Raw genomic sequence first — 20,664 nt, 5'->3', positions numbered from 1 at the left:
TCTGAAAACTACCGAATTATTTGGATTCATGAAGATTTAATGAACAAGCTTTACTTTTCTAACCTAACAGTATCATTTTTTAAGTTCTTATTTAAATTCCAGTTAGTTAACATGCAGTGTAATATTAGTTTTTCAAGTGTACAGTACAGTGATTCAACACTTCCATACAAAACTGGGTGCTCATCACAAATGCGCTTTTTAATCCCCATCACCTATTTAACCCATCCCCCACCAACCTCCCCTCTGGTAACCATCAGGTTGTTTTCTATAGTTAAGAGTCTGCTTCCTGGTTTCTCGCTCTCTTTTTCCCTTTGCTTGTTTGTTTTGTTTCTTAAATTCCACATGAATGAAATCATATGGTACAGTATCAAAACTTTTTTTTTTTTTAAAGATTTTATTTATTTATTTGACAGAGAGAGACACAGCGAGAGCAGGAACACAAGCAGGGGGAGCGGGAGAGGGAGAAGCAGGCTTCCTGCTGAGCAGGGAGCCCGATGTGGGACTCGATCCCAGGACCCTGGGATCGTGACCTGAGCCGAAGGCAGACGCTTAACGACTGAGCCACCCAGGCGCCCTCAAAACACTTTCTTAAGTGAGATAGCAATAACATAGTTTAAAATGACATGCATTGTATAAGGCACATGGGCCTCAAAGGCCAAATCAGACTTTGTTATTTGTTATCTATGATTTACTAGTTACCTGTCGTGTTATGCTCACAATCATCACAGACCCCTCCACCTCCTTTGTGGTGCTCAAATGGAAATGGGTCCACTGAGATGTTGTAGTGGCAGCTTCTGGAATGGTTGTTGCATTGACAAGGTTTACAATTGAAAGCATGTACTTGATCACCTTGGTGGAAAGGCTTATCATTATAAAGAGGCAAGCAGTGATCACACTGAAACAATAAAGTAACAAAAATAAAGAAATATAAAGCATTTTTTATGTAAGAGACACTTGCATTAGATGCAAAACTAATATCAAAGAGTTAAAAGCCAGCAATAATGTTTTTGAAAAAATGTTTTATAAATCAGAAATTAGCATATTATAGGCATGGTAGTGTGAAATGGTAAGTGTCCATACAAGCTGAAACTATGCAAAATGATCTTAATAACCAATGAGGAAAGTTATTATTGTTCAATAATCTTCAATTTTTTTGTCAAAACATTAAAACGTAGCTTCTAGTTTGGGGTTCCACAAGTAAAGAGATTGGAGTCACCACTCTATCCTAACAAGTATAAAGAAAAATCAACAACTCTTCTTGATTGCTAAGGGGAAAAAACAGGACAAACTGTCCCCAAGACTGGAAGGACAGACTGACAGATAACATGGAGTCTCAGTGACAAAAGCAGAGACTCACTAGCAGAAGCTTCCTTGGGAACCATTTCCAAAGGAGGGGGAAAAAAATCTCACTGTACTTAACAAATTGCTGGAAGTTCAGTAGGAACAAGTCTGAGAATTGAAGACTCCAAGGGGACCTAGTTATAATGGGGGCTCCCAAATATTTTGTGAGATTTACTTCCAGGAGTTTGACCAGGTTCTTACAGTAAATCTTAGGGGAATATTTCCTCATACTTCTTTTTTTTTTTTTTTTTTAAGATTTTATTTATTTATTTGAGAGAGAGAATGAGATAGAGAGAGCATGAGAGGGGGGAGGGTCAGAGGGAGAAGCAGACTCCCCGCCGAGCAGGGAGCCTGATGCGGGACTCGATCCCGGGACTCCAGGATCATGACCCGAGCCAAAGGCAGTCACCCAACCAACTGAGCCACCCAGGCACCCTCCTCATACTTCTGGCAGAAAGAGGAAAAGGGAACCATTTTGAAATAAATCAGTGCTCACTGCACTTCTTAACAATATCTGCCTTCAGGAGAAATTAGTGAACCAGAGCCTAACCTGCTGGGATATTATCAGAGCCTGACTTAGGGAGGGGAAATACCCAACTCCAGCCCACTCCAGTCATCCTGTCCCACCTATGGGTGGGAGCGACAGAGAAGCAACTGCAAAGTTCACAGTCCAAAAGCACAAGCTCACTAAAAGACTGAGATCTAATCATAGGACTATAGAGTGCTTACCCCACACTTCACCACATTGCTAAAGGCTTGTATACAGCAGTTCCTTTTACCAAGCACAACATCTGTCTATGAAGAAAATATTACAAGGAACACTAAAGGCAAAACAAAACAAAAGGAAAACAAAAAACCACTGCACAATTTGAAAAGAAAGAGCAAACATCAGAATCAGATGTGTAAGGAATGTTGGAATTATCAGACTAGGAATTTAAAACATCTATGATTAAAATGCCAAGGTCTCTAATGGATAAAGTAGACAGCATGCAGGAACAATGGTTGGGCAATGTAAGCAGAGAGATGGAAATCCAAAAAAAAAAAAAGAAAGAAAGAAAGAAATGCTAGAGAGAGATTACACAGAAATGAAGAATACCTTTGATGAGCCTATTAATAGATTGGACTCAGCTGAGGAAAGAATTTCTGAGGTACATGATACAGCAATAGAATCCTCAAAAACTGAAAAGCAAAGAGAACAAAAACTGAAAAAACAAAACAGACAATACAGGACACTGGGACAACTAGAAATGTTATAACATACACATAATGGGAATACCAGAAGAAGAGAAAAAGGAATAGAATAAATATTTGAAACAATAATGACTGAGAATTTCTCCAATTTAATGTCAAACACCAAATCTCAGATCCAGGAAGCTTAGAGAACACCAAGCAGGATAAATACTAACTATATACATATACACACACACCTGGGCCCATAATTTTCAAACTACAGAAAATCAAAGATGAAGGAAAAATCCTTAAAGAAGCCAGAGTTTTAAAAACACCGAACCTGTGGAAGAACAATGGTAAGAATTATATCTAACTTCTCCTCAGAAACCATGTAATTACTAGGAGAGCAGAGTGAAATACTTAAGTGTTGAGAGAAAAAAAGCCACCAACCTAGAATTCTGTACACTGCAAAATTTTCCTTCAAAAGTGAAGGAGACTAAATACCTTCTCAAACAAAAATTGAAATTTGTTGCCAGTAGAACTGCCTTGCAAGAAATGTTAAAAGTTCTCTAGAGAGAAGGAAAATACTATAGGTCAGAAACTTGGATCAACGTAAAGAAATGAAGAACATCAAAGAAGGAATAAGTGAAGGTAAAACTTTAAAAATGTTCTGTCAGTTATAAATATGAAAGGAAATAAAAATTATAATAGACTAACATTTAGTAGGCTGTAAGTTAACATTTGAAACTTTGAGAATTAAATTGTTTTATTTCTTTGTGAAAAGTTGAGTAGCTTGAATCATGCTTGCTTTCTTATTCTATGACTTCCATTCTGAGCAAGCATCCTGTCTATGCCTTGGCGAATGGTCATATTACTTTGTAAGTATGGATGGGTTTCCATCATTTCAATCTTTGTGCTTTCAATGTCATCTTCACCCTATTCCTCATAACCACTGTCCTCATTTTTAAGTTAGCCTTTGTTGAATTGCTCTAGCTGCATATATAAAGTCTTTCAAATGGCAGGGCTGGTCAGCTATTTCTTCTGTGAAAAAAGGAATGCTCAATTCCCCTTTTTTGAATTTGTGTTTCTGAAATGTCACATGGGCTTATTACTGACAGACTAGGAAGAAGCACAACTACAGGCTTCTTTGAATGGATGTGCACTGACTAATCCCCAACAGACTTTGAAAGAAGAGTCACGAATGGTCACTGATCATGATATGCATTGTTTCACAGTAATTTGTAGATTGAAGAGCCAGCAGCTAAATCTGTACTTTATGCAATTACTCACAGTTAATATATCATAATAACTAATATTTGAACCATGTTGTTGGAGGATTGGTATTATCTAACTATGGTAACTGAAATTCATGTAAATTAGAATTGCACAAAGAGTATTTTTAAAGATTTTATTAAATATGGCCAAATTCCTTCTAAAAAAAATTAAATTCATAGTCCTACCACGAGAAATATCTGAGAATGTCTATTTTATGTTCTGTTCAACTTAAAACTTTATCTCTTCATGATTTTAAGAAAAATATTAATCCCTGTTTTAGTACGTAAGTCTTTGGTTACTAGTAAAGCTAAATGTTTTTCAACTGGTTCTTGGTCAAATATAATCTTTTTTGAGGAAACTTCATTTGTATTTTGCATATTTTTCTTATTGATTTTAACTATCTTATTATATATTAAGTACATTTTTCTTTTGCCAGTCAAATAGTGAGGATTTAGTTCATAATTTTCAATATATACTTATATTTTACTTTTTTCTTCTACTTCACTTCTACTTTGTTGGCCAAAATTTTCAGCAAAACAGGTAACATATATCACATAGTCATGATGGTACATATTTGTATTATTTCTGAATTTAATGGATATGTTTTTAAAGTTACAACCTGTCTAATGATGTTGACTATCTCAAGTAAATTATCATTTAAAAGAAGAATTATCTATTCCAAAATAACAAGATGCTTTTATATAAAAAAATAATATATTGTCCATTTTATTAAAGGTCCTGATTTAAATATTTAACCTACTGAATTTATAAATTGTTATATAGGTTAGTAAGTTAATTAGAATCTCTGCTTGCATGCTTAGAATAAACTCAACATTATTAATGGTAACATTTTAATGGAGAATCAGTATGTACTTCAACTTATCAAGTTAATTTTAATATCTGAATAATCAGAAGGAAAATTCTTATTTTGTACACACCCTAAAACCTACTATAGTTTGTCAAGTTATATTGCATATAAAGTATGACTGATTCAAGATAAGATTTAAAATAATAGGGGCACCTGGTGGCTTAGTCAGTTAAACATTCAACACTTGATTTTGGCTCAGGTCATGATTTCAGGGTTGTGAGATCGAGCCCTGCATCGTGGCTCCATGCTCAGTGTAGTCTGCTTGAGATTCTCTCCTCCTTCTGCCCCTCCTACCACTCACACTCTCTGTCTCTAAGATAAATAAATAAAATCCTTAAAAAATAATATATTACATACATAACAGAATTTCTGAATTATTTTTCTTGCCCTTCCATTTTTTTTGTAAAATACTTAATGAATTCTAAAAGTGTCCAATTTTTTTGAGCTATATATTTAAATTATGAATTAGGAGAGTCAAACCATGTAACATCTCAAAAAGTCTCCCTATCTATTCATAATAATGATCCCAGGCAATTTGTTTTAAGACTGTTAAAAACTATTTTGATATTTTGGACAACAAAGCTTATTTCCTTTTACTATTTTCTACAATAAATGCTTAATATTTCAGAACAGTTTGACACATTTCATAATCATTATTGGGACAAACTGCAGTCAAAAGCATTTTTGCCAATTATTTTCCTCTACCAGTTCATAGTTGAACAATTTTTCCCTTAATATTTTTAAAGTTAGAAAGAAAAAAATATTTAAGAATTTAATTGTCCAATGTGTCACGATTTTATGGTATTCTGAAATTTTTAGCAGGAAAGCACACAGTTTTTCTACTTAGCTGAGGAAAAGGAAAACAAAAGACAAAGAGGGGGAAATTAGAATGGAAATATCACAATTTTCCCATCATGTAGTGCTGCATTCCAATAATTGGCAACAAGTGCACTCTTCCATTTTGGTCAATTTTTAAAAACTGGTATCATATTCTTTTTGGAGTGATGAAGATTCTTTCTCCCCAAAACCATTTCTCACCCTTTGGGCTTGGATAGCTGCACCTTTTCTCTTTTCCCATAGCACTCGATACCTTGACCATGCTCCTATCGCTTTGAACCAAAATTATTGGTTTACTTACATGTATCTTCCAGTAATTGAAAGCTATTGACTTTTGTACTCCCTGTGTCATCTACACAGAAGCTTAATAGACAATTGCTAAGCTGTTAACTGAAAATCCACATGTGACAATAACATTAATATCCAAAGTAGTCATTCTTAAGAAAATGTAGAGAGGGGAACAATGGGAACAATTAGTAAATAGGGTAAGGTTATGTAAAGACTTCAGAATTGATGGTTATTAGGTGATTTGCAATAATCAACTTACAAATAGAAAAGTCATTTTGTAAAAGAAAGATAGGTAGCAGTCAGAATCAGAATACTGTCAGTTATGGCTCTTTGCCCCCCAAAAAATTAAAAGTGGGGGAATTGACCTCTTCAAGTTTTCTTTCACCAGCAACAACCAATTGCCAATCAAATTATATAGAATCCAATGTTCGATATTAGGTATTAACTTGAAGTCAGACATTTTAATTCAATTACTGGTGCTGCCACTAACTAACTATAAAAGGTAACATGAAATGCAGATTCTCTGTGCTGTGCCCTCTATGAAGCATTTAACGTGGGTTATTTCGTTGACTCCTTTAGGCTCTGGGTCACATAAATATCTCACATCTGATTTCTGTTTGTTGATTCGCTAGCCCTGTGCTCTCACATAATTAATTCTACCTTTTTAAACCTTATTTTTCTCATTTATAACACGGCGGTAATAACATCTGCCTCATAGCATTGCTGTAAAGACCAAGCACTTAGCAGACTGTCACATAGTAAGCTTTCAGTCAACATGGCCTACTACTTTATTAGATTGGCAACTGAGGGTTAAAGAGATGAAGTAACATGAAAAATATCATTGGACAGGCAGTCCTTGAATCTACTTTACCTCTGTGAATCTCAGTTTCTTCATCTCTAAAAGGAAGACAACTCAACTCAATACCTTAATTATCTTCGACTCAAAATAATCTGAAGATAAGTGGTAATATTTAAATAATGTCCAACACAAAGCCTGGCACATATTACATATTCAAAATCTGGAAGTTACAAGATGGAGGAGGAGGAAAGAAGAGGAAGAGAGGGGTAAAAATCCAACATTGGTGTTGATCTGAAGTTTGAGTGACACCAGCAGTATATAAGACTGTCCTGGCGCAATATATTAACTATAACATTTAACAGGGGATTCTGTGATCATAAATGTTCTAGTGCATGGTCTGATTTAGAGGATATAGCCTACAGAATGGAACAATGAGCAATTCATGACCAAGATTCATTTCTACTTAATTTTATCATCTGTAGCTGTAGTACAGAGAAGGTCTTATCTACACTTACTTCCTAGGAGCCAACAGATATCATTAGCATATAACCATCACTTCTTCTAGTGGGCTTAACTGTGGGGGAGATATATTCTAACTGGATAAATGGAAGAATAAATGAAAACTCACTTTCTGAGTTCCTGGCTTCGGAGGAGAGAAATGAGCTCATTAAGTTCTCTTCCCCAGGTCAATTAGCCATGCAATTAATCTCATTTCCAATTTAAAAAAAAAAAAAAAACTCTATTCCATTGCAAAACTTCGGCCAAATGCAAAATTTTGCTACAAGACAATGCCAGAAGCCTATTTTTTTTTTACTTCATTTGAAAGTCTTCGTACTGACAAATTTGTTCACCCAGTGATGGTGTTTTTATTAGTCAACTTATGCTTTCTTGAATAAAAGGTGGTGGAAGTGATGATATAGAATCTGTGGTCCTGTCATACTGATTACAGATGCAGTTTGTCTTACAAAGCAACTGCCGGCTGTTTGAGTTTGAGATGTTGCCTACATGAGTTAGTGGAGTAAATCCAGCAAATCCATGCCTTTGATATTTTTATGAAGACAACATTTCTGTTTTTTTATTGTGATCTAAAAAATAAATCTAAGATTTTATCTTTACTGTTAACCTAAAAGCCATTATCAAAAAGGCTTGTAAATTAGACTACACTAATTACTATAGCAATGCTTCAAAGATACAATCCTGGCTTTTTTTAACATTTAAAATTGAAGAGGAATTTGCCACTGACCTAATGGAGTGCCTTGAGTACTACCAACTAGCTGTGATTGAAAATGGCTAGCCTCTCTTCTGTGGACAGTAAAAACCCTGCAGAAATATTGGTACCATTTTATCTCTACTTAAAGAAAACAGCATAGCTATCATTCACAACTCTCAAATTGAACTTTTTAAAAAATATATTATTGTACTCGGTTGGCAAGAGTTTGTAGAAAAAGCCAGAGCAGACACTAGTCCGAGGACAGCAATTTATTCACACCTGCCAGGACACTCCACTGAATGCAATAATTCCAGTGGGAATGCAGAAAAGTACATTTCTAAAACTATTTGAGAAAGATTTTTTTTTTAATTGTGAAGAAAAGGATACAATGCCCCAAAGGGAATGGTTTGAAAATGCCATATATCTTCAAAGAAATATAATGAGTAATTATTTTACAGTGCTTCACTTTTAAGTTTTGAATTGCCATTAGTACTTACAAGACATGGAAATTCATAGCAAGAGGGAGATAAGATATAGAAATATATCCTTTGGAGGTCTCCTCAAGATATATTAAGGTTTTGTAGTGTTTTTGTCTCTAGATAATATATAATATTTTGAGAAAATAGTGTTAAATGTACAGACATCACCTTGTCCAAATTGGTGTGAAATATAAGCAAAAGTCTATTATTCCTTTTTTTTTTTTTTTTGGTCCACATAAGACCAAAACTTGGAGTTTTCTACAATATAGTATTTAATATAAATAAAAATCTGAAACTTAAACAAATTATAAATATAAATGTAGAAAAGTATTCAAAATATTTTGAATTTAAAAACGAAGTTAAAGGGGCGCCTGGGTGGCTCAGTTGGTTAAGCGACTGCCTTCGGCTCAGGTCATGATCCTGGAGTCCCGAGATCGAGTCCCACATCGGGCTTCCTGCTCGGCAGGGAGTCTGCTTCGTCCTCTGACCCTATCCCCTCTCAGGTGTTCTCTCTCTCTCAAATAAATAAATAAAATCTTTAAAAAAAAAAAAAACAAAAAAAAACGAAGTTAAAGATAACATGTAAAGTATAATCCTATTTTCTAGAGAGGTAGATTCATCTGTGGATATGGATATAAAGGCTACAACTTTAAGAAGATAGAGACAGATGATACAGATTTACAATAACAATAATAAAAGATCTGTAAGGATATAAACTTAGAGCATTTGCCAAAGTTATCTATGGGTGGTGAAGTTACAGATGACTTTACTTTTTATAAGTTTATTTTTTCCACAGGATGCATTTATTACTAATGCGTTAAAAAATGGAGGGCAAATAAAATACAAATGCATGGATAGTTAAAAGAAAATTATACATAATTTGCATGTAACACTTCACAAAGAAAAGCTAAGAAAATTAAAATGTTCCAGTTTTAAATTATACACAGATCAGCAAGATACTATAGAGAAAATGATTATCTTTTCAAGTACAATGTAGGCTGAGTTTATGAATTACCAGCAAACAGTATGAACTTTTTATCGATATGTTTCCAAACAATGAGATTAATAAGGATTTTGAGAGATGACAGTTGAAATTTCTGTTGTATAATTTGATTTAAAAGATACAGAACTAAATGTCACACTGACACATCAGCCTTTGATCTTAAGGACGATGCTGTGTTACTATCATTTTGTGTGGTTTACAAAGACAGATAAAAGACAAGCAACACTTTGTAGTCTATTCTTTGATTATAAAATTTCATGAAACTTAAATTTTTGGTTTCATAATTGTGTCTCTTTACAATTCCTTCCAGATAACCCAGAGAACCATGACAAAATAGAGTAACGTTTGAGTAAATGATGAGCCTTATGAGTAAATTTTTGAAATCTCACAATTTTTTTCTATCTTTTCTATCAATGACTTTTAAAGTTTTATTTAAAACTTAGGAACACTTGTGTATATTTTATGCAGTTTCTGAACCAGATGGTTTTCTATTTAATGTTTTCCCAATCTCCAGTTGATCAGTTGTCACTTTCAATTATGGTTTCTTCTCTAACAACTGGATTCCCCCTGATAAGTCCCTGGATGCTCAGATTATAAGATTAAACAATTGGTATATCAGGGTTGAGGACCTTTATTACTGATTCATTTAATTGTTTTCATTTTGATAGCTTCTTAAGGGCTACTAATCAACCCCATGAAGTTGCAGCCAAACACTTAGACATATTCAGGTAGGATAGTCATAGAACAATCAGTGAATCTAGAAGACACAAATAAAAATCTATTTTATTGCATTATATTGTAATAATACACAATGGTATTTCTGTCTTTTGGATCATTAAACTGGAATAGTATTCTTTTGTTACCATTATACACTAGCAATGACAATATTCAAAAAATAATCCACAGGTCCAAAAGCATTTGTACCAACTCACACCCATCACTCTTACTTTTGATCCATTATTTATGAATACCTTCAATTTACAGAGAAAATATGAACTTTATATTTATTCAGTCACTTATCCAACAGTCTTTAATGACCATTATGTATCTTTGAAGGAAGAAAGAAGAAAATGTCTTCTTAGCCAAAGATACATCAAATCCCTGGGAGGGCTGATGGGAGGCGTGCAGGGGTTGGGGGCGGGTGGAGAATCTTCCTGAAAGTTACAGAACTGCTCAACATACTTAAAAGACTCAATGCCCTTTGAAAACTCAGGTTCAGAAAAATGACCATGAATCATCAAGAAAACAGCTTGTTTTCAAAATTCACAGATTAAGAAAACAGAGAAGTGAACTATCTGCTTTTGAATTATTTCAGATAATGTATTGAATGGTTTCTTAAATGTTCATTTTAAAAATCACATCTGGAGGGGTGCCTGGCTGGCTCACTCAGAAGAGCATGCAATTCTTGATTTCCAGGTTATGAGTTCAACCCTCACATTAGGTGTAGAGATTACTTAAATAAATAAAAAACTTTAAAAACTTTTAAATTAAAAATAAAAAGTTATATCTGGAAAATCTGTAAGAAGTAGTTAATTCCCCAGTAATGGTAAACAATGAAATATTTATTTTTCCTTAAGTCTAGTACATAACATACAGACTAAAATTTTAGGGGCACAAAGGACAACTATGGGTGCTGTCTTATTTTATTAAACATTTATAGAGAAAATAGCATATTGTCTATACTTTTTAAATCACTGCAATTATCATGGACTATTTTAATAGTCCATTTACTTATCTGTTGTCCTTATTTGACTCTAAGCTTCTTCAATCAGAAACTAGATTTTATTGATGTAATCAACCACAGCATAATGCTTGAAACATTGTAATTGCTCAATAAATGTTTATTGAGTAAGGGAATGAACAAATGAATGTATAAATGAGTGAATAAACCAATGAATGGGTGATACAACAAGAGCTCATTTCTATTAGTGAATTCATTTCCTTCATTCCTGGTTCTAGCAAAAAAACCAAAGTGAAAGAAAATTATTTCCTTTTCTACCCTCAATAGTAAAATTCCCACAAATGTCTTTATCTAGGCAATGCTTTTCATGCAATAAGAATAGCCAATATGTTATGGTGTCAGTCCTAAGTTATTCATATTTACCAGCTGACTAAATCTCTCCAATAACCTATGAAGTATGAGTTGTTATTACCTCCATTTTACAGATGGGAAAACTGAGGAATAGGGAAAAAAACCCAACAATTTTCTGAAGTCACCTACTAGAATGACAATTAGTATAAAATAGAATGTAAAAATTTATAAGGATAGCAATGCTTGTTGCATTTTATTCATTAAAATATTCCTAGTGCCTAGAAGCCCTCACACATAGTAGGCACTCAATTTACATATATATGAAAAATATATATTATATATATATAAATATATATATGTATGTGTGTATTTGTATGTATAATATCCTCTTTGTTCTCCTTTAGAACTCTCACTCCTAATCACCATGTTATGCTGGCTCCAGGGATAGAAAATGCTCTCCAGGGAGAGAGGTGTTGAGTGCATCCATTATGGCTAACTGTCCATAATAACCTCCTTCTGCTCAGAGCCTAAACTGGAATGACAGAGTCCTGGAAACCCAAGGTTGGAGACCCTCCCCCGCTACCCCCCACAGCTAGAAAAATCAGAGGTATGTAGGCAGCCCCTGCCTGTGTGGGAAGGGGAGGAAGGCAATCTGTTCCAAAGTGAAAAATTATAAAATGCTCACTTTTTAGAAGTCAGTATGGTACTACTTACTGAGCTAAAAGAGGCAATTTGTTCAACTATTCCCAAATGGTGTAAATGAATTAGAGATCTTCTGAAAGTCTGTAAATTACTCCTTTCTCATCAGATCAGTATGTTGGAAATTTTAAGAGCCTAAATCTCTAATAATAATAATTGTCCTCTGGCTCTATTCACAGCTTCCTCTTTCCTTTGGATGTAACAGTTCAATTGTAATTCAAATGATGTAGTTTCAGGATAATTTCTTTTGTCTACTAGATAGAGAAATCATCTTTATAAACATAAAAACTTCAGTGTATTCTTATAACTACTTTTTCCAATAGAAGTTTCCCTGTGCATCTCTAGTGCTCCAATCACAAAGGTATGATTAGACAAACTTGCGAATTTCTTATCAATGATAGACTGGGGGGGTGGGGGGGGTGAAAGCGCAGATGAAACTTCCAACTGCATAGAGAATCTAGACAGAAAGTGGCTCAGTGCTTTGCACATGATAGGTGATCAATATGTTTTATGAATGCATGAATGAATGATCTAATAGATTGTTTACATTTATGACATGTTCAAGGACTGTATTTTAACGTTTCTAGTATTTATTTGAATAGTAACATTAAAGGTTTAAAGATAAATGCAATATTTTCCAGCATATTTTTACCTATAGATTATTATGTAATCTCAGTTAGCAAACCCCAAACAATTACCATGCCTTGCCATTGAGAAGACAGAAATCTTCATGTATTTATCCTTCAATTCTTTCCTCAGTAATTATCTTTCCCCTGGTTAGAAATTCTCATATAATTAAAGTGCCCACAGAAAATATGTACTTAGCTGCTCTCTAGGTGCTGAAATTAATAGCATAAATTAAATACTAATACTATTGGACAAGACTGATCAGACATTTGTGATAATACAATGATCATGAACACTTAACATGCATAGCCTGACAATTCAACCATTAATACATGTTGGCTACTTTTAGAAACTTTCTAATTTATGCAATGCCTTGTCTGTACCTCTGAAGGCAAATTTCAATGGAGGATTAGAAAATCATCCAATAAAACAAATTTCGATAACATGGGAAACAAAATCAACATTTGTAAAAATACAGACTGTAGGGGGCGCCTGGGTGGCTCATTTGGTTAAGCATCTGCCTTCAGCTCAGGTCATGATCTCAGGGTCCTGGGATCGAGTCTCGCGTCAGGCTCTCTGCCCTGCAAGGAGTCTGCTTTTCCCTGTCACTCTCCCTCTGTGGTCTCCAACCCACCTCTCAAATAAATAAATAAAATATTTTTAAAAAAATAGAGACAATAAGCAGAATCATTTGGAAAACTGCTTCAGTTCTACACACAGTCTGTATAAAAATATAACTGATGGGGGGGCCTGGGTGGCTCAGTTGGTTAGGTATCTGACTCTTGGTTTCAGCTCAGGTCATGGTCTCAGGGCCGTGAGATCAAGCCCCACATGGGGCTCCATTCTGAGTGCAGAGTCCTCCCTCTTTGCTCTTCTCCCCACTTGTGCTCCGTCTCTCTCTCTCTCTCTCTTGCTCTCATTCTAAAATAAATAATATCTTTAAAAATACATATAACTGATAGTCAATAAACGTGTAAGGAGGGAACTTCTGACTGTGAATGCAGACAATCTAACAATGTATAGCTGTTGAATGAGATTTGTATGACAGGCACTGCCATCGTATTGATTTTGAATACTGGTCATTGTTTAGTATTTGATTTCTCCCTTGGCCTGCCTGCCCTTCTTTATTGCCTCTTTCTCTTTAATTGTGGAACTTGTCATGGCACTAAATAGAAAAGACACATATGAGCAGATGAGACACTTTTCTCCCAAAAGTCCAGAAGGAGGACTTTATGGTTTCTTCCAGTTTGTAGATAATGGCCAAGCCAAGACAATTCTATTGAAAGGAAACCATAATAATTTACCCCTACTGATATGCCAGAAAATGTGGCCTGGAATAGAGAACATATTTGTATAGGATAACCTGCACTATTTTACAAAGGAAGTCAATGAAGAGAAAATGGGGTCACCATATTAAAATGTTCTTTACATGTACCTCTTCAAAATACAGATTCATATTTTAAGAAGTAAAATACATTACTTCTTAAAGATTTTATTTATTTATTTATTTTAGAGAGAGAAAGAGAGCACATGTGTAAGCAGGGAAGGGGAGAACAGGAAGGAGAGGGAGAAAGAATCTGAAGCAGATTCCTCACTGTGGGCGAGCCCAACGCCGGGTTTGATCTCATGACCTGGAGATCATGACCTGAACTGAAACCAAGAGTCAGGATGCTTAACCACCTGGGCTACCCAGGCACCCCACCATTATGTCTTTTACTTTTTAGGGTTTCTCTACACTTAATGAGTAGACACAAAAATGCATCTGAGTTACTATGTGGATAGGAAACCATTTTATATTGGAAATTTTATCTAATGTTAGGGTTGAATACCAGATTAGTAAATTTTAAAAATCCTTTCATTAGTATACCTATTTAAATTTTTCTTTTAAGATTTAAAATGTCAATGATGTTTATATTATCTATTAATTACAAATTGTTGGTCTGAATCATTTGTTAGCACTAAAGTCATCTCCATTCATTATAGTAATTAGTGTCTGCCAGGAAATCTTTTTTGACTTTCACAAATGAAAGTCCTTCAATATTTTCAAATACTTGCATCTGTAATCAAGATGTTATGGCTTTACCGTAGCATAATGTTCTACACATAGAAAGCATTTCATAAATATTTGTTGAATGAAGCTAGCAAATGATCAATCTTCACATTAGAACTATAAAGGTACACAGTAATCATGAATTTTGTTACAGTCATTCCATGCTGCAGAGTCACCTCCCCTCTGTTTTTAGCAGTAGCATGAATACTTAACATAGATGATATGTTCCTAATAGATTAATAAATCCTATTATAATATTTTAGGAAAATTATATTAAAATATTTAGGACTGAAAAATTTATAAATAATAAAAAAGCAAACAACTGTGTTCTTTTATTCACCACCTGACTTAAAAAACAAAACACCACAATATACGTTCCACTCTACCAGTAACACCTGAACTTAGTAATATTCACTCACATGCTTTTCTTCATATTTACACTTTATATTTTTGTATTACTTAGTAACAGTATTGTTTTGTGTGTTTTAAATTTTACATAATGGTTTACTCTATATTTTATTCTACAAGCTTTTTGTATTCAATTGTTTGAGAGTCTAGTCACGTTGATGTAATAGCTATATTCATTCAGACTCACTGCTATAAGTACCCATTTAAATATTTGTGAATTGTTTTCCCATAGTGGTGGCACCTTTCCGTCAGTATGGATGAGTTGTCAGTAATCTACACCCTTGTCAGCAACTGAAATTTTCAGATTTTTTGAATCTTTACCAACCTCATGAAAATAAAATATTATCTCATGGTTATGATTACTGATAACCAGTAAAATTGCAGATGTTTTCATATGTATGTATATTAATCCTTTGAGTTGTCATTTCTAGCCTCTTCTGCAAATTACCTGGTTCAATTTTCTTGGTCTGTTTTTCAATTAGTCTGTTTTAAAAGTTCCTTTGTCTGTTATATGTGTTGTGTTGCTAATATAATCTGCTAATCTGTAGCTTTTCTTTTTTTTTTTAAAATAGTAGCTTTTGATGAAGAAGCTTCTAATTATAATGTAGCCACATTTATTAGTTTCTTCCTTTATAGTTATGCTTCTTGTATTCAGAAGTTGTAAAGACATACTATATTTTCTGTGGAAAACTTTTTTTTTTTTAAACATTTTATTTATTTGACAGAGAGAGACACAGCGAGAGAGGGAACACAAGCAGGGGGAGTGGGAGAGGGAGAAGCAGGCTTCCCGCTGAGCAGGGGGCCAGATGCGGGGCTCAATCCCAGGACCCTGGGATCATGACCTGAGCCGAAGGCAGACGCTTAACCACTGAGCCACCCAGGCGCCCCTGTGGAAAATTATTTTTAAATTAAGTTTCCTGTTTGTAATTTTGGCATATAAAAGATGATTATTTTCATGTTTCTATCCTATATCTAGCCACTTTACTGAATTCTCCTTAATATTTAATAATTTGTGGAATTTTTTGCATTATCTGGCTAAATTATCTTCAGATATTGGCAGCTCAGCTCTTTCTAATTTTTAAGAGTTTATTTCTTTTTCTTATCATATTGAGTTGGCTAGATCCTCCAATAAAATACAAAATAATAGACATCCTTGTCTTATTCCTGATTTTGAAGGGAATACTTCAATGGATTTCCCATTATATGCACTGTTCAAACTAGAAAACTGCAGGTGTTCTTTATCAGGTTAAGAGGATCTTCTTCAATGGAGAGTGTTCTAAAAACACTTGTCTAGATGTGTGCTTTTTTCCAATTCTATTGAAATGATCATGTTTTTCCTTTCTTGGTGAATTACATTAATAGTTTTATTAATATTTAATTTCACTTGCATTCCTGGGAGAAACCCAATATGTCTACTATATATTATTGTTTTTATAAAAAGCTAGATTTGTTTCATCATTTTAAAATCTTTGGCTTTGTTTACATGGGAGAGTGATCTTAATTGTACTCTCCTTGTTTGATTTTGCATCCTGGCCTCCACAATTCATTCTACTGACACAGTTCAAAATAAAGCACTATGCCTTCAGATAAAACCCTAGCATACTATATATTTAACTTGCTTATTTTACTTCTTCCCACCCCCCCCACCCCCACCACCAACTCCTGACAGAATGTAAACTCTTCAAGAAGAGGAATTGTATTTTGCCCAGAGATGTAAACCTACTGCTTAGAAAATGACTACTCAATAAAATTTTGTTGGATTAATAAAAGGTTCATAATTTTAGTTGGGTTTTTTTCCATCAATTTCTACTTTTCCTAACTCATTTGTATAATAGTGAAATGACTGTATGCATTCATTTACTTAGAACTGTTTCCTTAATATGTACAATGTGTTGTGATTACAAATTCTATATAATTCGTTGAGACTATTGTTATCAATTAGTATATGATCAATGTTCATAAATTTTCCATGTGATCTTGACATGAATGTGCATTTTTTCTTTTTTTTTTTTAAAGATTTTTTTATTTATTTATTTGACAGAGAGAGACATAGCGAGAGTAGGAACACAAACAGGGGGAGTGGGAGAGGGAGAAGCAGGCTTCCCGCAGAGCAGGGAGCCCGATGTGGGACTCGATCCCAGGACCCTGGGATCATGACCTGAGCCGAAGGCAGACGCTTAACGACTGAGCCACCCAGGAACCCGAATGTGCATTTTTTCATTGTTGGATACAGAAATCTATTATACCAAGCTTCAAATTAGTTCAATTCTCAATTATGAAGGATTTTAATTTTTTAATTGCCTGTTTGATTAATTACCAAATGAGATATATTAAAGTCTCTTACATTGATGTTGGATTTGTCAATTTCCCCTTCCAGTTCTGTCAAATTTTGCTATATAGTTTTGGATCTATGTTATAAAATGCATGTAAGTTTAGAATTATATCATTTACCATTATGTAATAAAGCACCTTATCTCTAATAAAATTTTTGCTTAAAATCTATTTTACCTAATATTATATAGCTTAAGCAGCTTTTAAATTTTTAAACCTCATGTGTGCTTGTGTTTTAGGTATATGTCTTACCAACTCAACATCAGCGCCATGCTGAACCATATTGGAACCTGAGGCCAAATAAAAATATGTACCCCTATATACATTTATAAAATATCCTCCTGTATTAGGACCCAAGTGGAGAAAGTTAATAAACACTCTATAATCAAAAAGTATAGCTATATATAACTCATCATCTTGACCAATCTGTTTCCAAACCACTGCCAACCTCCATATGACGCAGATACAGGATAGCCTTACAGAACTGTTAGGAAGGAACTATGGCTGACTGGAAACAGTTCTCATTGCTTAGTAACAAAGAGTTACAAAACAAACAACATCTTATTTTTATTTGAAATGTTTATATATTTTTCCTCATAGATTTTACTATCATTTTGCCTTTTTTAAGTATTATATTAAAATATTACTTATCTTGATTCGTAAGTTTTTTGGTGCCTTCTTAAAATTTGTGCCTAAGGTACTCTCTCACATTAATGCTCAGACAACAGTGGATATTATATTTTTTGTGTGTATAACAGCACTTCTGACAAGTTTAATACATTTGTATTTGTTATGATTATTGATATATTTGGACTTTATATTTTCTATATATCTTACTTTTTATTTCCCTCTCCTTTTTGGCCTTATTTGGAAAAAGAAAGATTTTTCCTTTTTATTCTCTATATTTTGGGGAAGTTATAAACTACATTTCTTCTCTTTTGCTGTGTTATTCTTAAAAAAAGATGTTGCTTAAGTTAAAATTTGAAAATATTCCACACTCTTCAAGAATAACTCAAGGACTTTTGGGGTGCCTGGGTGGCTCAGTCAGTTAAGCAGCCATCTCTTGATTTTGGCTCAGGTCATAATCTCAGGGTTCTGGAATAGAGCCCCACCTTGAGCCTCACATCAGTCTCCATGCTCAGCAGGGAGTCTGCTTGAGGATTCTCTCTCCCTCTGCCTCTACCCTTCCCCCCACTTGTGCTCTCTCTCTCTCTCTCTCTCTCTCTAAAATAAGTAAATAAATCTCAAAAAAGAATAATTCAAGAATTTTGGTCTCTTTAAATGCAATCATCACTGTCTTAAATGCTACTTTTTCAATAGAGTATAATTTATTTTTATTTTCTTTATTATTAACATATAATGTATTATTTGTTTCAGGGGTACAGGTCTGGGATTCATCAGTCTTACACAATACACAGCGCTCACCACAATACATACCCTCCCCAATGTCCATCACCCAGACTATAATTTTAAAAGCATTTTCAAGTTGACAGAAAAATTGAGAGACGAATACAGGGTTCCCATATACCTCCTGCCCCAACCTATTCACAGAATCCCCAACTTTCAACATCTGGCATCGGAGTAGTATATTGTTATAAACTGATAAACCTAAATTGACAATTATTAATATCCAAAGTGACAGTTTTTACATTAGTGTTTACTATATTTATGTGGGTCTATTTCTATTCCATTTCACTGATCTATTGTTTATTTTTGCCAAGACCATATTGTTTTAATTACTGTAACTTTAATGATAAGTCTTGAGGTCAGGTAGTGTCAGGAGTCTGACTTTGTTTGTCTTTCAATATTTACTGTCTTGGCTATTCTGTGTCTTGTACCTCCCACATGTGCAGAAGACATGAACAGACACTTCTCCAAAGAAGACATACAAATGGCCAACAGACACATAAAAAAATGCCCCACATCACTAGCCATCAGGGAAATACAAATCAAAACCACAATGAGATATCAGCTTACACCAGTCAGAACAGCAAAACTTAACAAGACAGGGAACAACAAATGTTGGTGATGATGTGGAGAAAGGGGAACCCTCCTACACTGTTGGTTGGAATGCAGACTGGTATAGCCACTTTGGAAAACAGTAATACAAAGGTTCCTCAAGATATTAAAACTAGAGCTATCCTACAACCCAACAATTGCACTACCGGGTTTTTACCCCAAAGATACAGATGTAGTGAAAAGAAGGGGCACATGCACCCCAATGTTCATAGCAGCAATGTCCACAATAGCCAAACTGTGGAAGGAGCTGAGATGTCCTTCAACAGATGAATGGATATAAAAGATGTGGTTCATATATATAATGGGATATTACTCAGCCATCAGAAAGGATGAATTCCTACCATTTGCACCGACATGGATGGAACTGGAGGGGATTATGCTAAGTGCAATAAGTCAAGCAGAGAAAGACAACTGTCATATGGTTTCACTCATATGTGGAATATAAGGAATAGTGCAGAGGACCATAGGGGAAGAGAGGGAAAACTGAATGGGAAGAAATCAGAGAGGGAGACAAATCATGAGAGACTCTGGACTCTGGAAAACAAACTAAGGGTTGCAGAAGGGAGGGGGTGGAAGGAAGGGGTAACCAGGTGATGGGTATTAAGGAGGGCACATGACATGATGAGCACTGGGTGCTATACACAACTAATGAATCACTGAACACTACATCAAAAACTAATGATATACTATATGTTGGCTAATTGAACTTAATAAAAAAAAAGAAAGAATGTGTGGATATCTACAAAATAACTTTCTATGATTTTGATTAGGATTACATTGAAGCTATAGATAAATGTAGGAAGAAAGATATCTTGACAATATGGAGTCCTCCTATAAACATGGAATAACTAGTGCAAGGATTAATAACAATAATATCACCATGTGCCAGAGAGGAAATGAAATTCTAGGCCTTGACTCACTAAATGTACATCTAAAATAGATTCTATAATATGAACTGTCTGAATGCTAGTTACATAAAAAAATTAATTCATTAGTATTTATAAGATTAGAGTATAAAGTGAAATATATTTAGAGTAAGATCTTTCTGTGAGCAAACAAAAAACATTACTGGGAAAGCTTGATGTGTAATAAAAATATGACTCAAGTTAGTCATGATGACTCATACTTTTGGACTGTAGTGCTCTAAAGGAACACACTTTCTAAAATAATAGGAAATATTAATTTACATAATAAGCATTGTAGAGTGTGATGTTGGCACCATTCAAAT

At 34.3% G+C, this 20,664-nt stretch overlaps 1 protein-coding gene across 1 annotated transcript in view; it reads right to left on the bottom strand.

Annotated features, from left to right (window-relative positions):
- USH2A (usherin) overlaps positions 1-20,664 on the bottom strand; it is a 701,438-nt gene that overhangs the window by 588,394 nt on the left and 92,380 nt on the right. The window contains exon 9 of the mRNA XM_045876094.2: positions 700-895. Coding sequence (XP_045732050.2) covers positions 700-895 — 196 coding nt within the window. The remainder of the gene's footprint in view (positions 1-699; positions 896-20,664) is intronic.

This window comes from Mirounga angustirostris, unplaced genomic scaffold, assembly GCF_029215605.1.
Source record: "Mirounga angustirostris isolate CCGP_5_RB_7025 unplaced genomic scaffold, mMirAng1.0.hap1 SCAF_6, whole genome shotgun sequence".
NCBI lineage: Eukaryota > Metazoa > Chordata > Mammalia > Carnivora > Phocidae > Mirounga > Mirounga angustirostris.
Note: the sequence above shows the minus strand (reverse complement) of the source record. Positions and strands in the feature narration are given on the sequence as shown.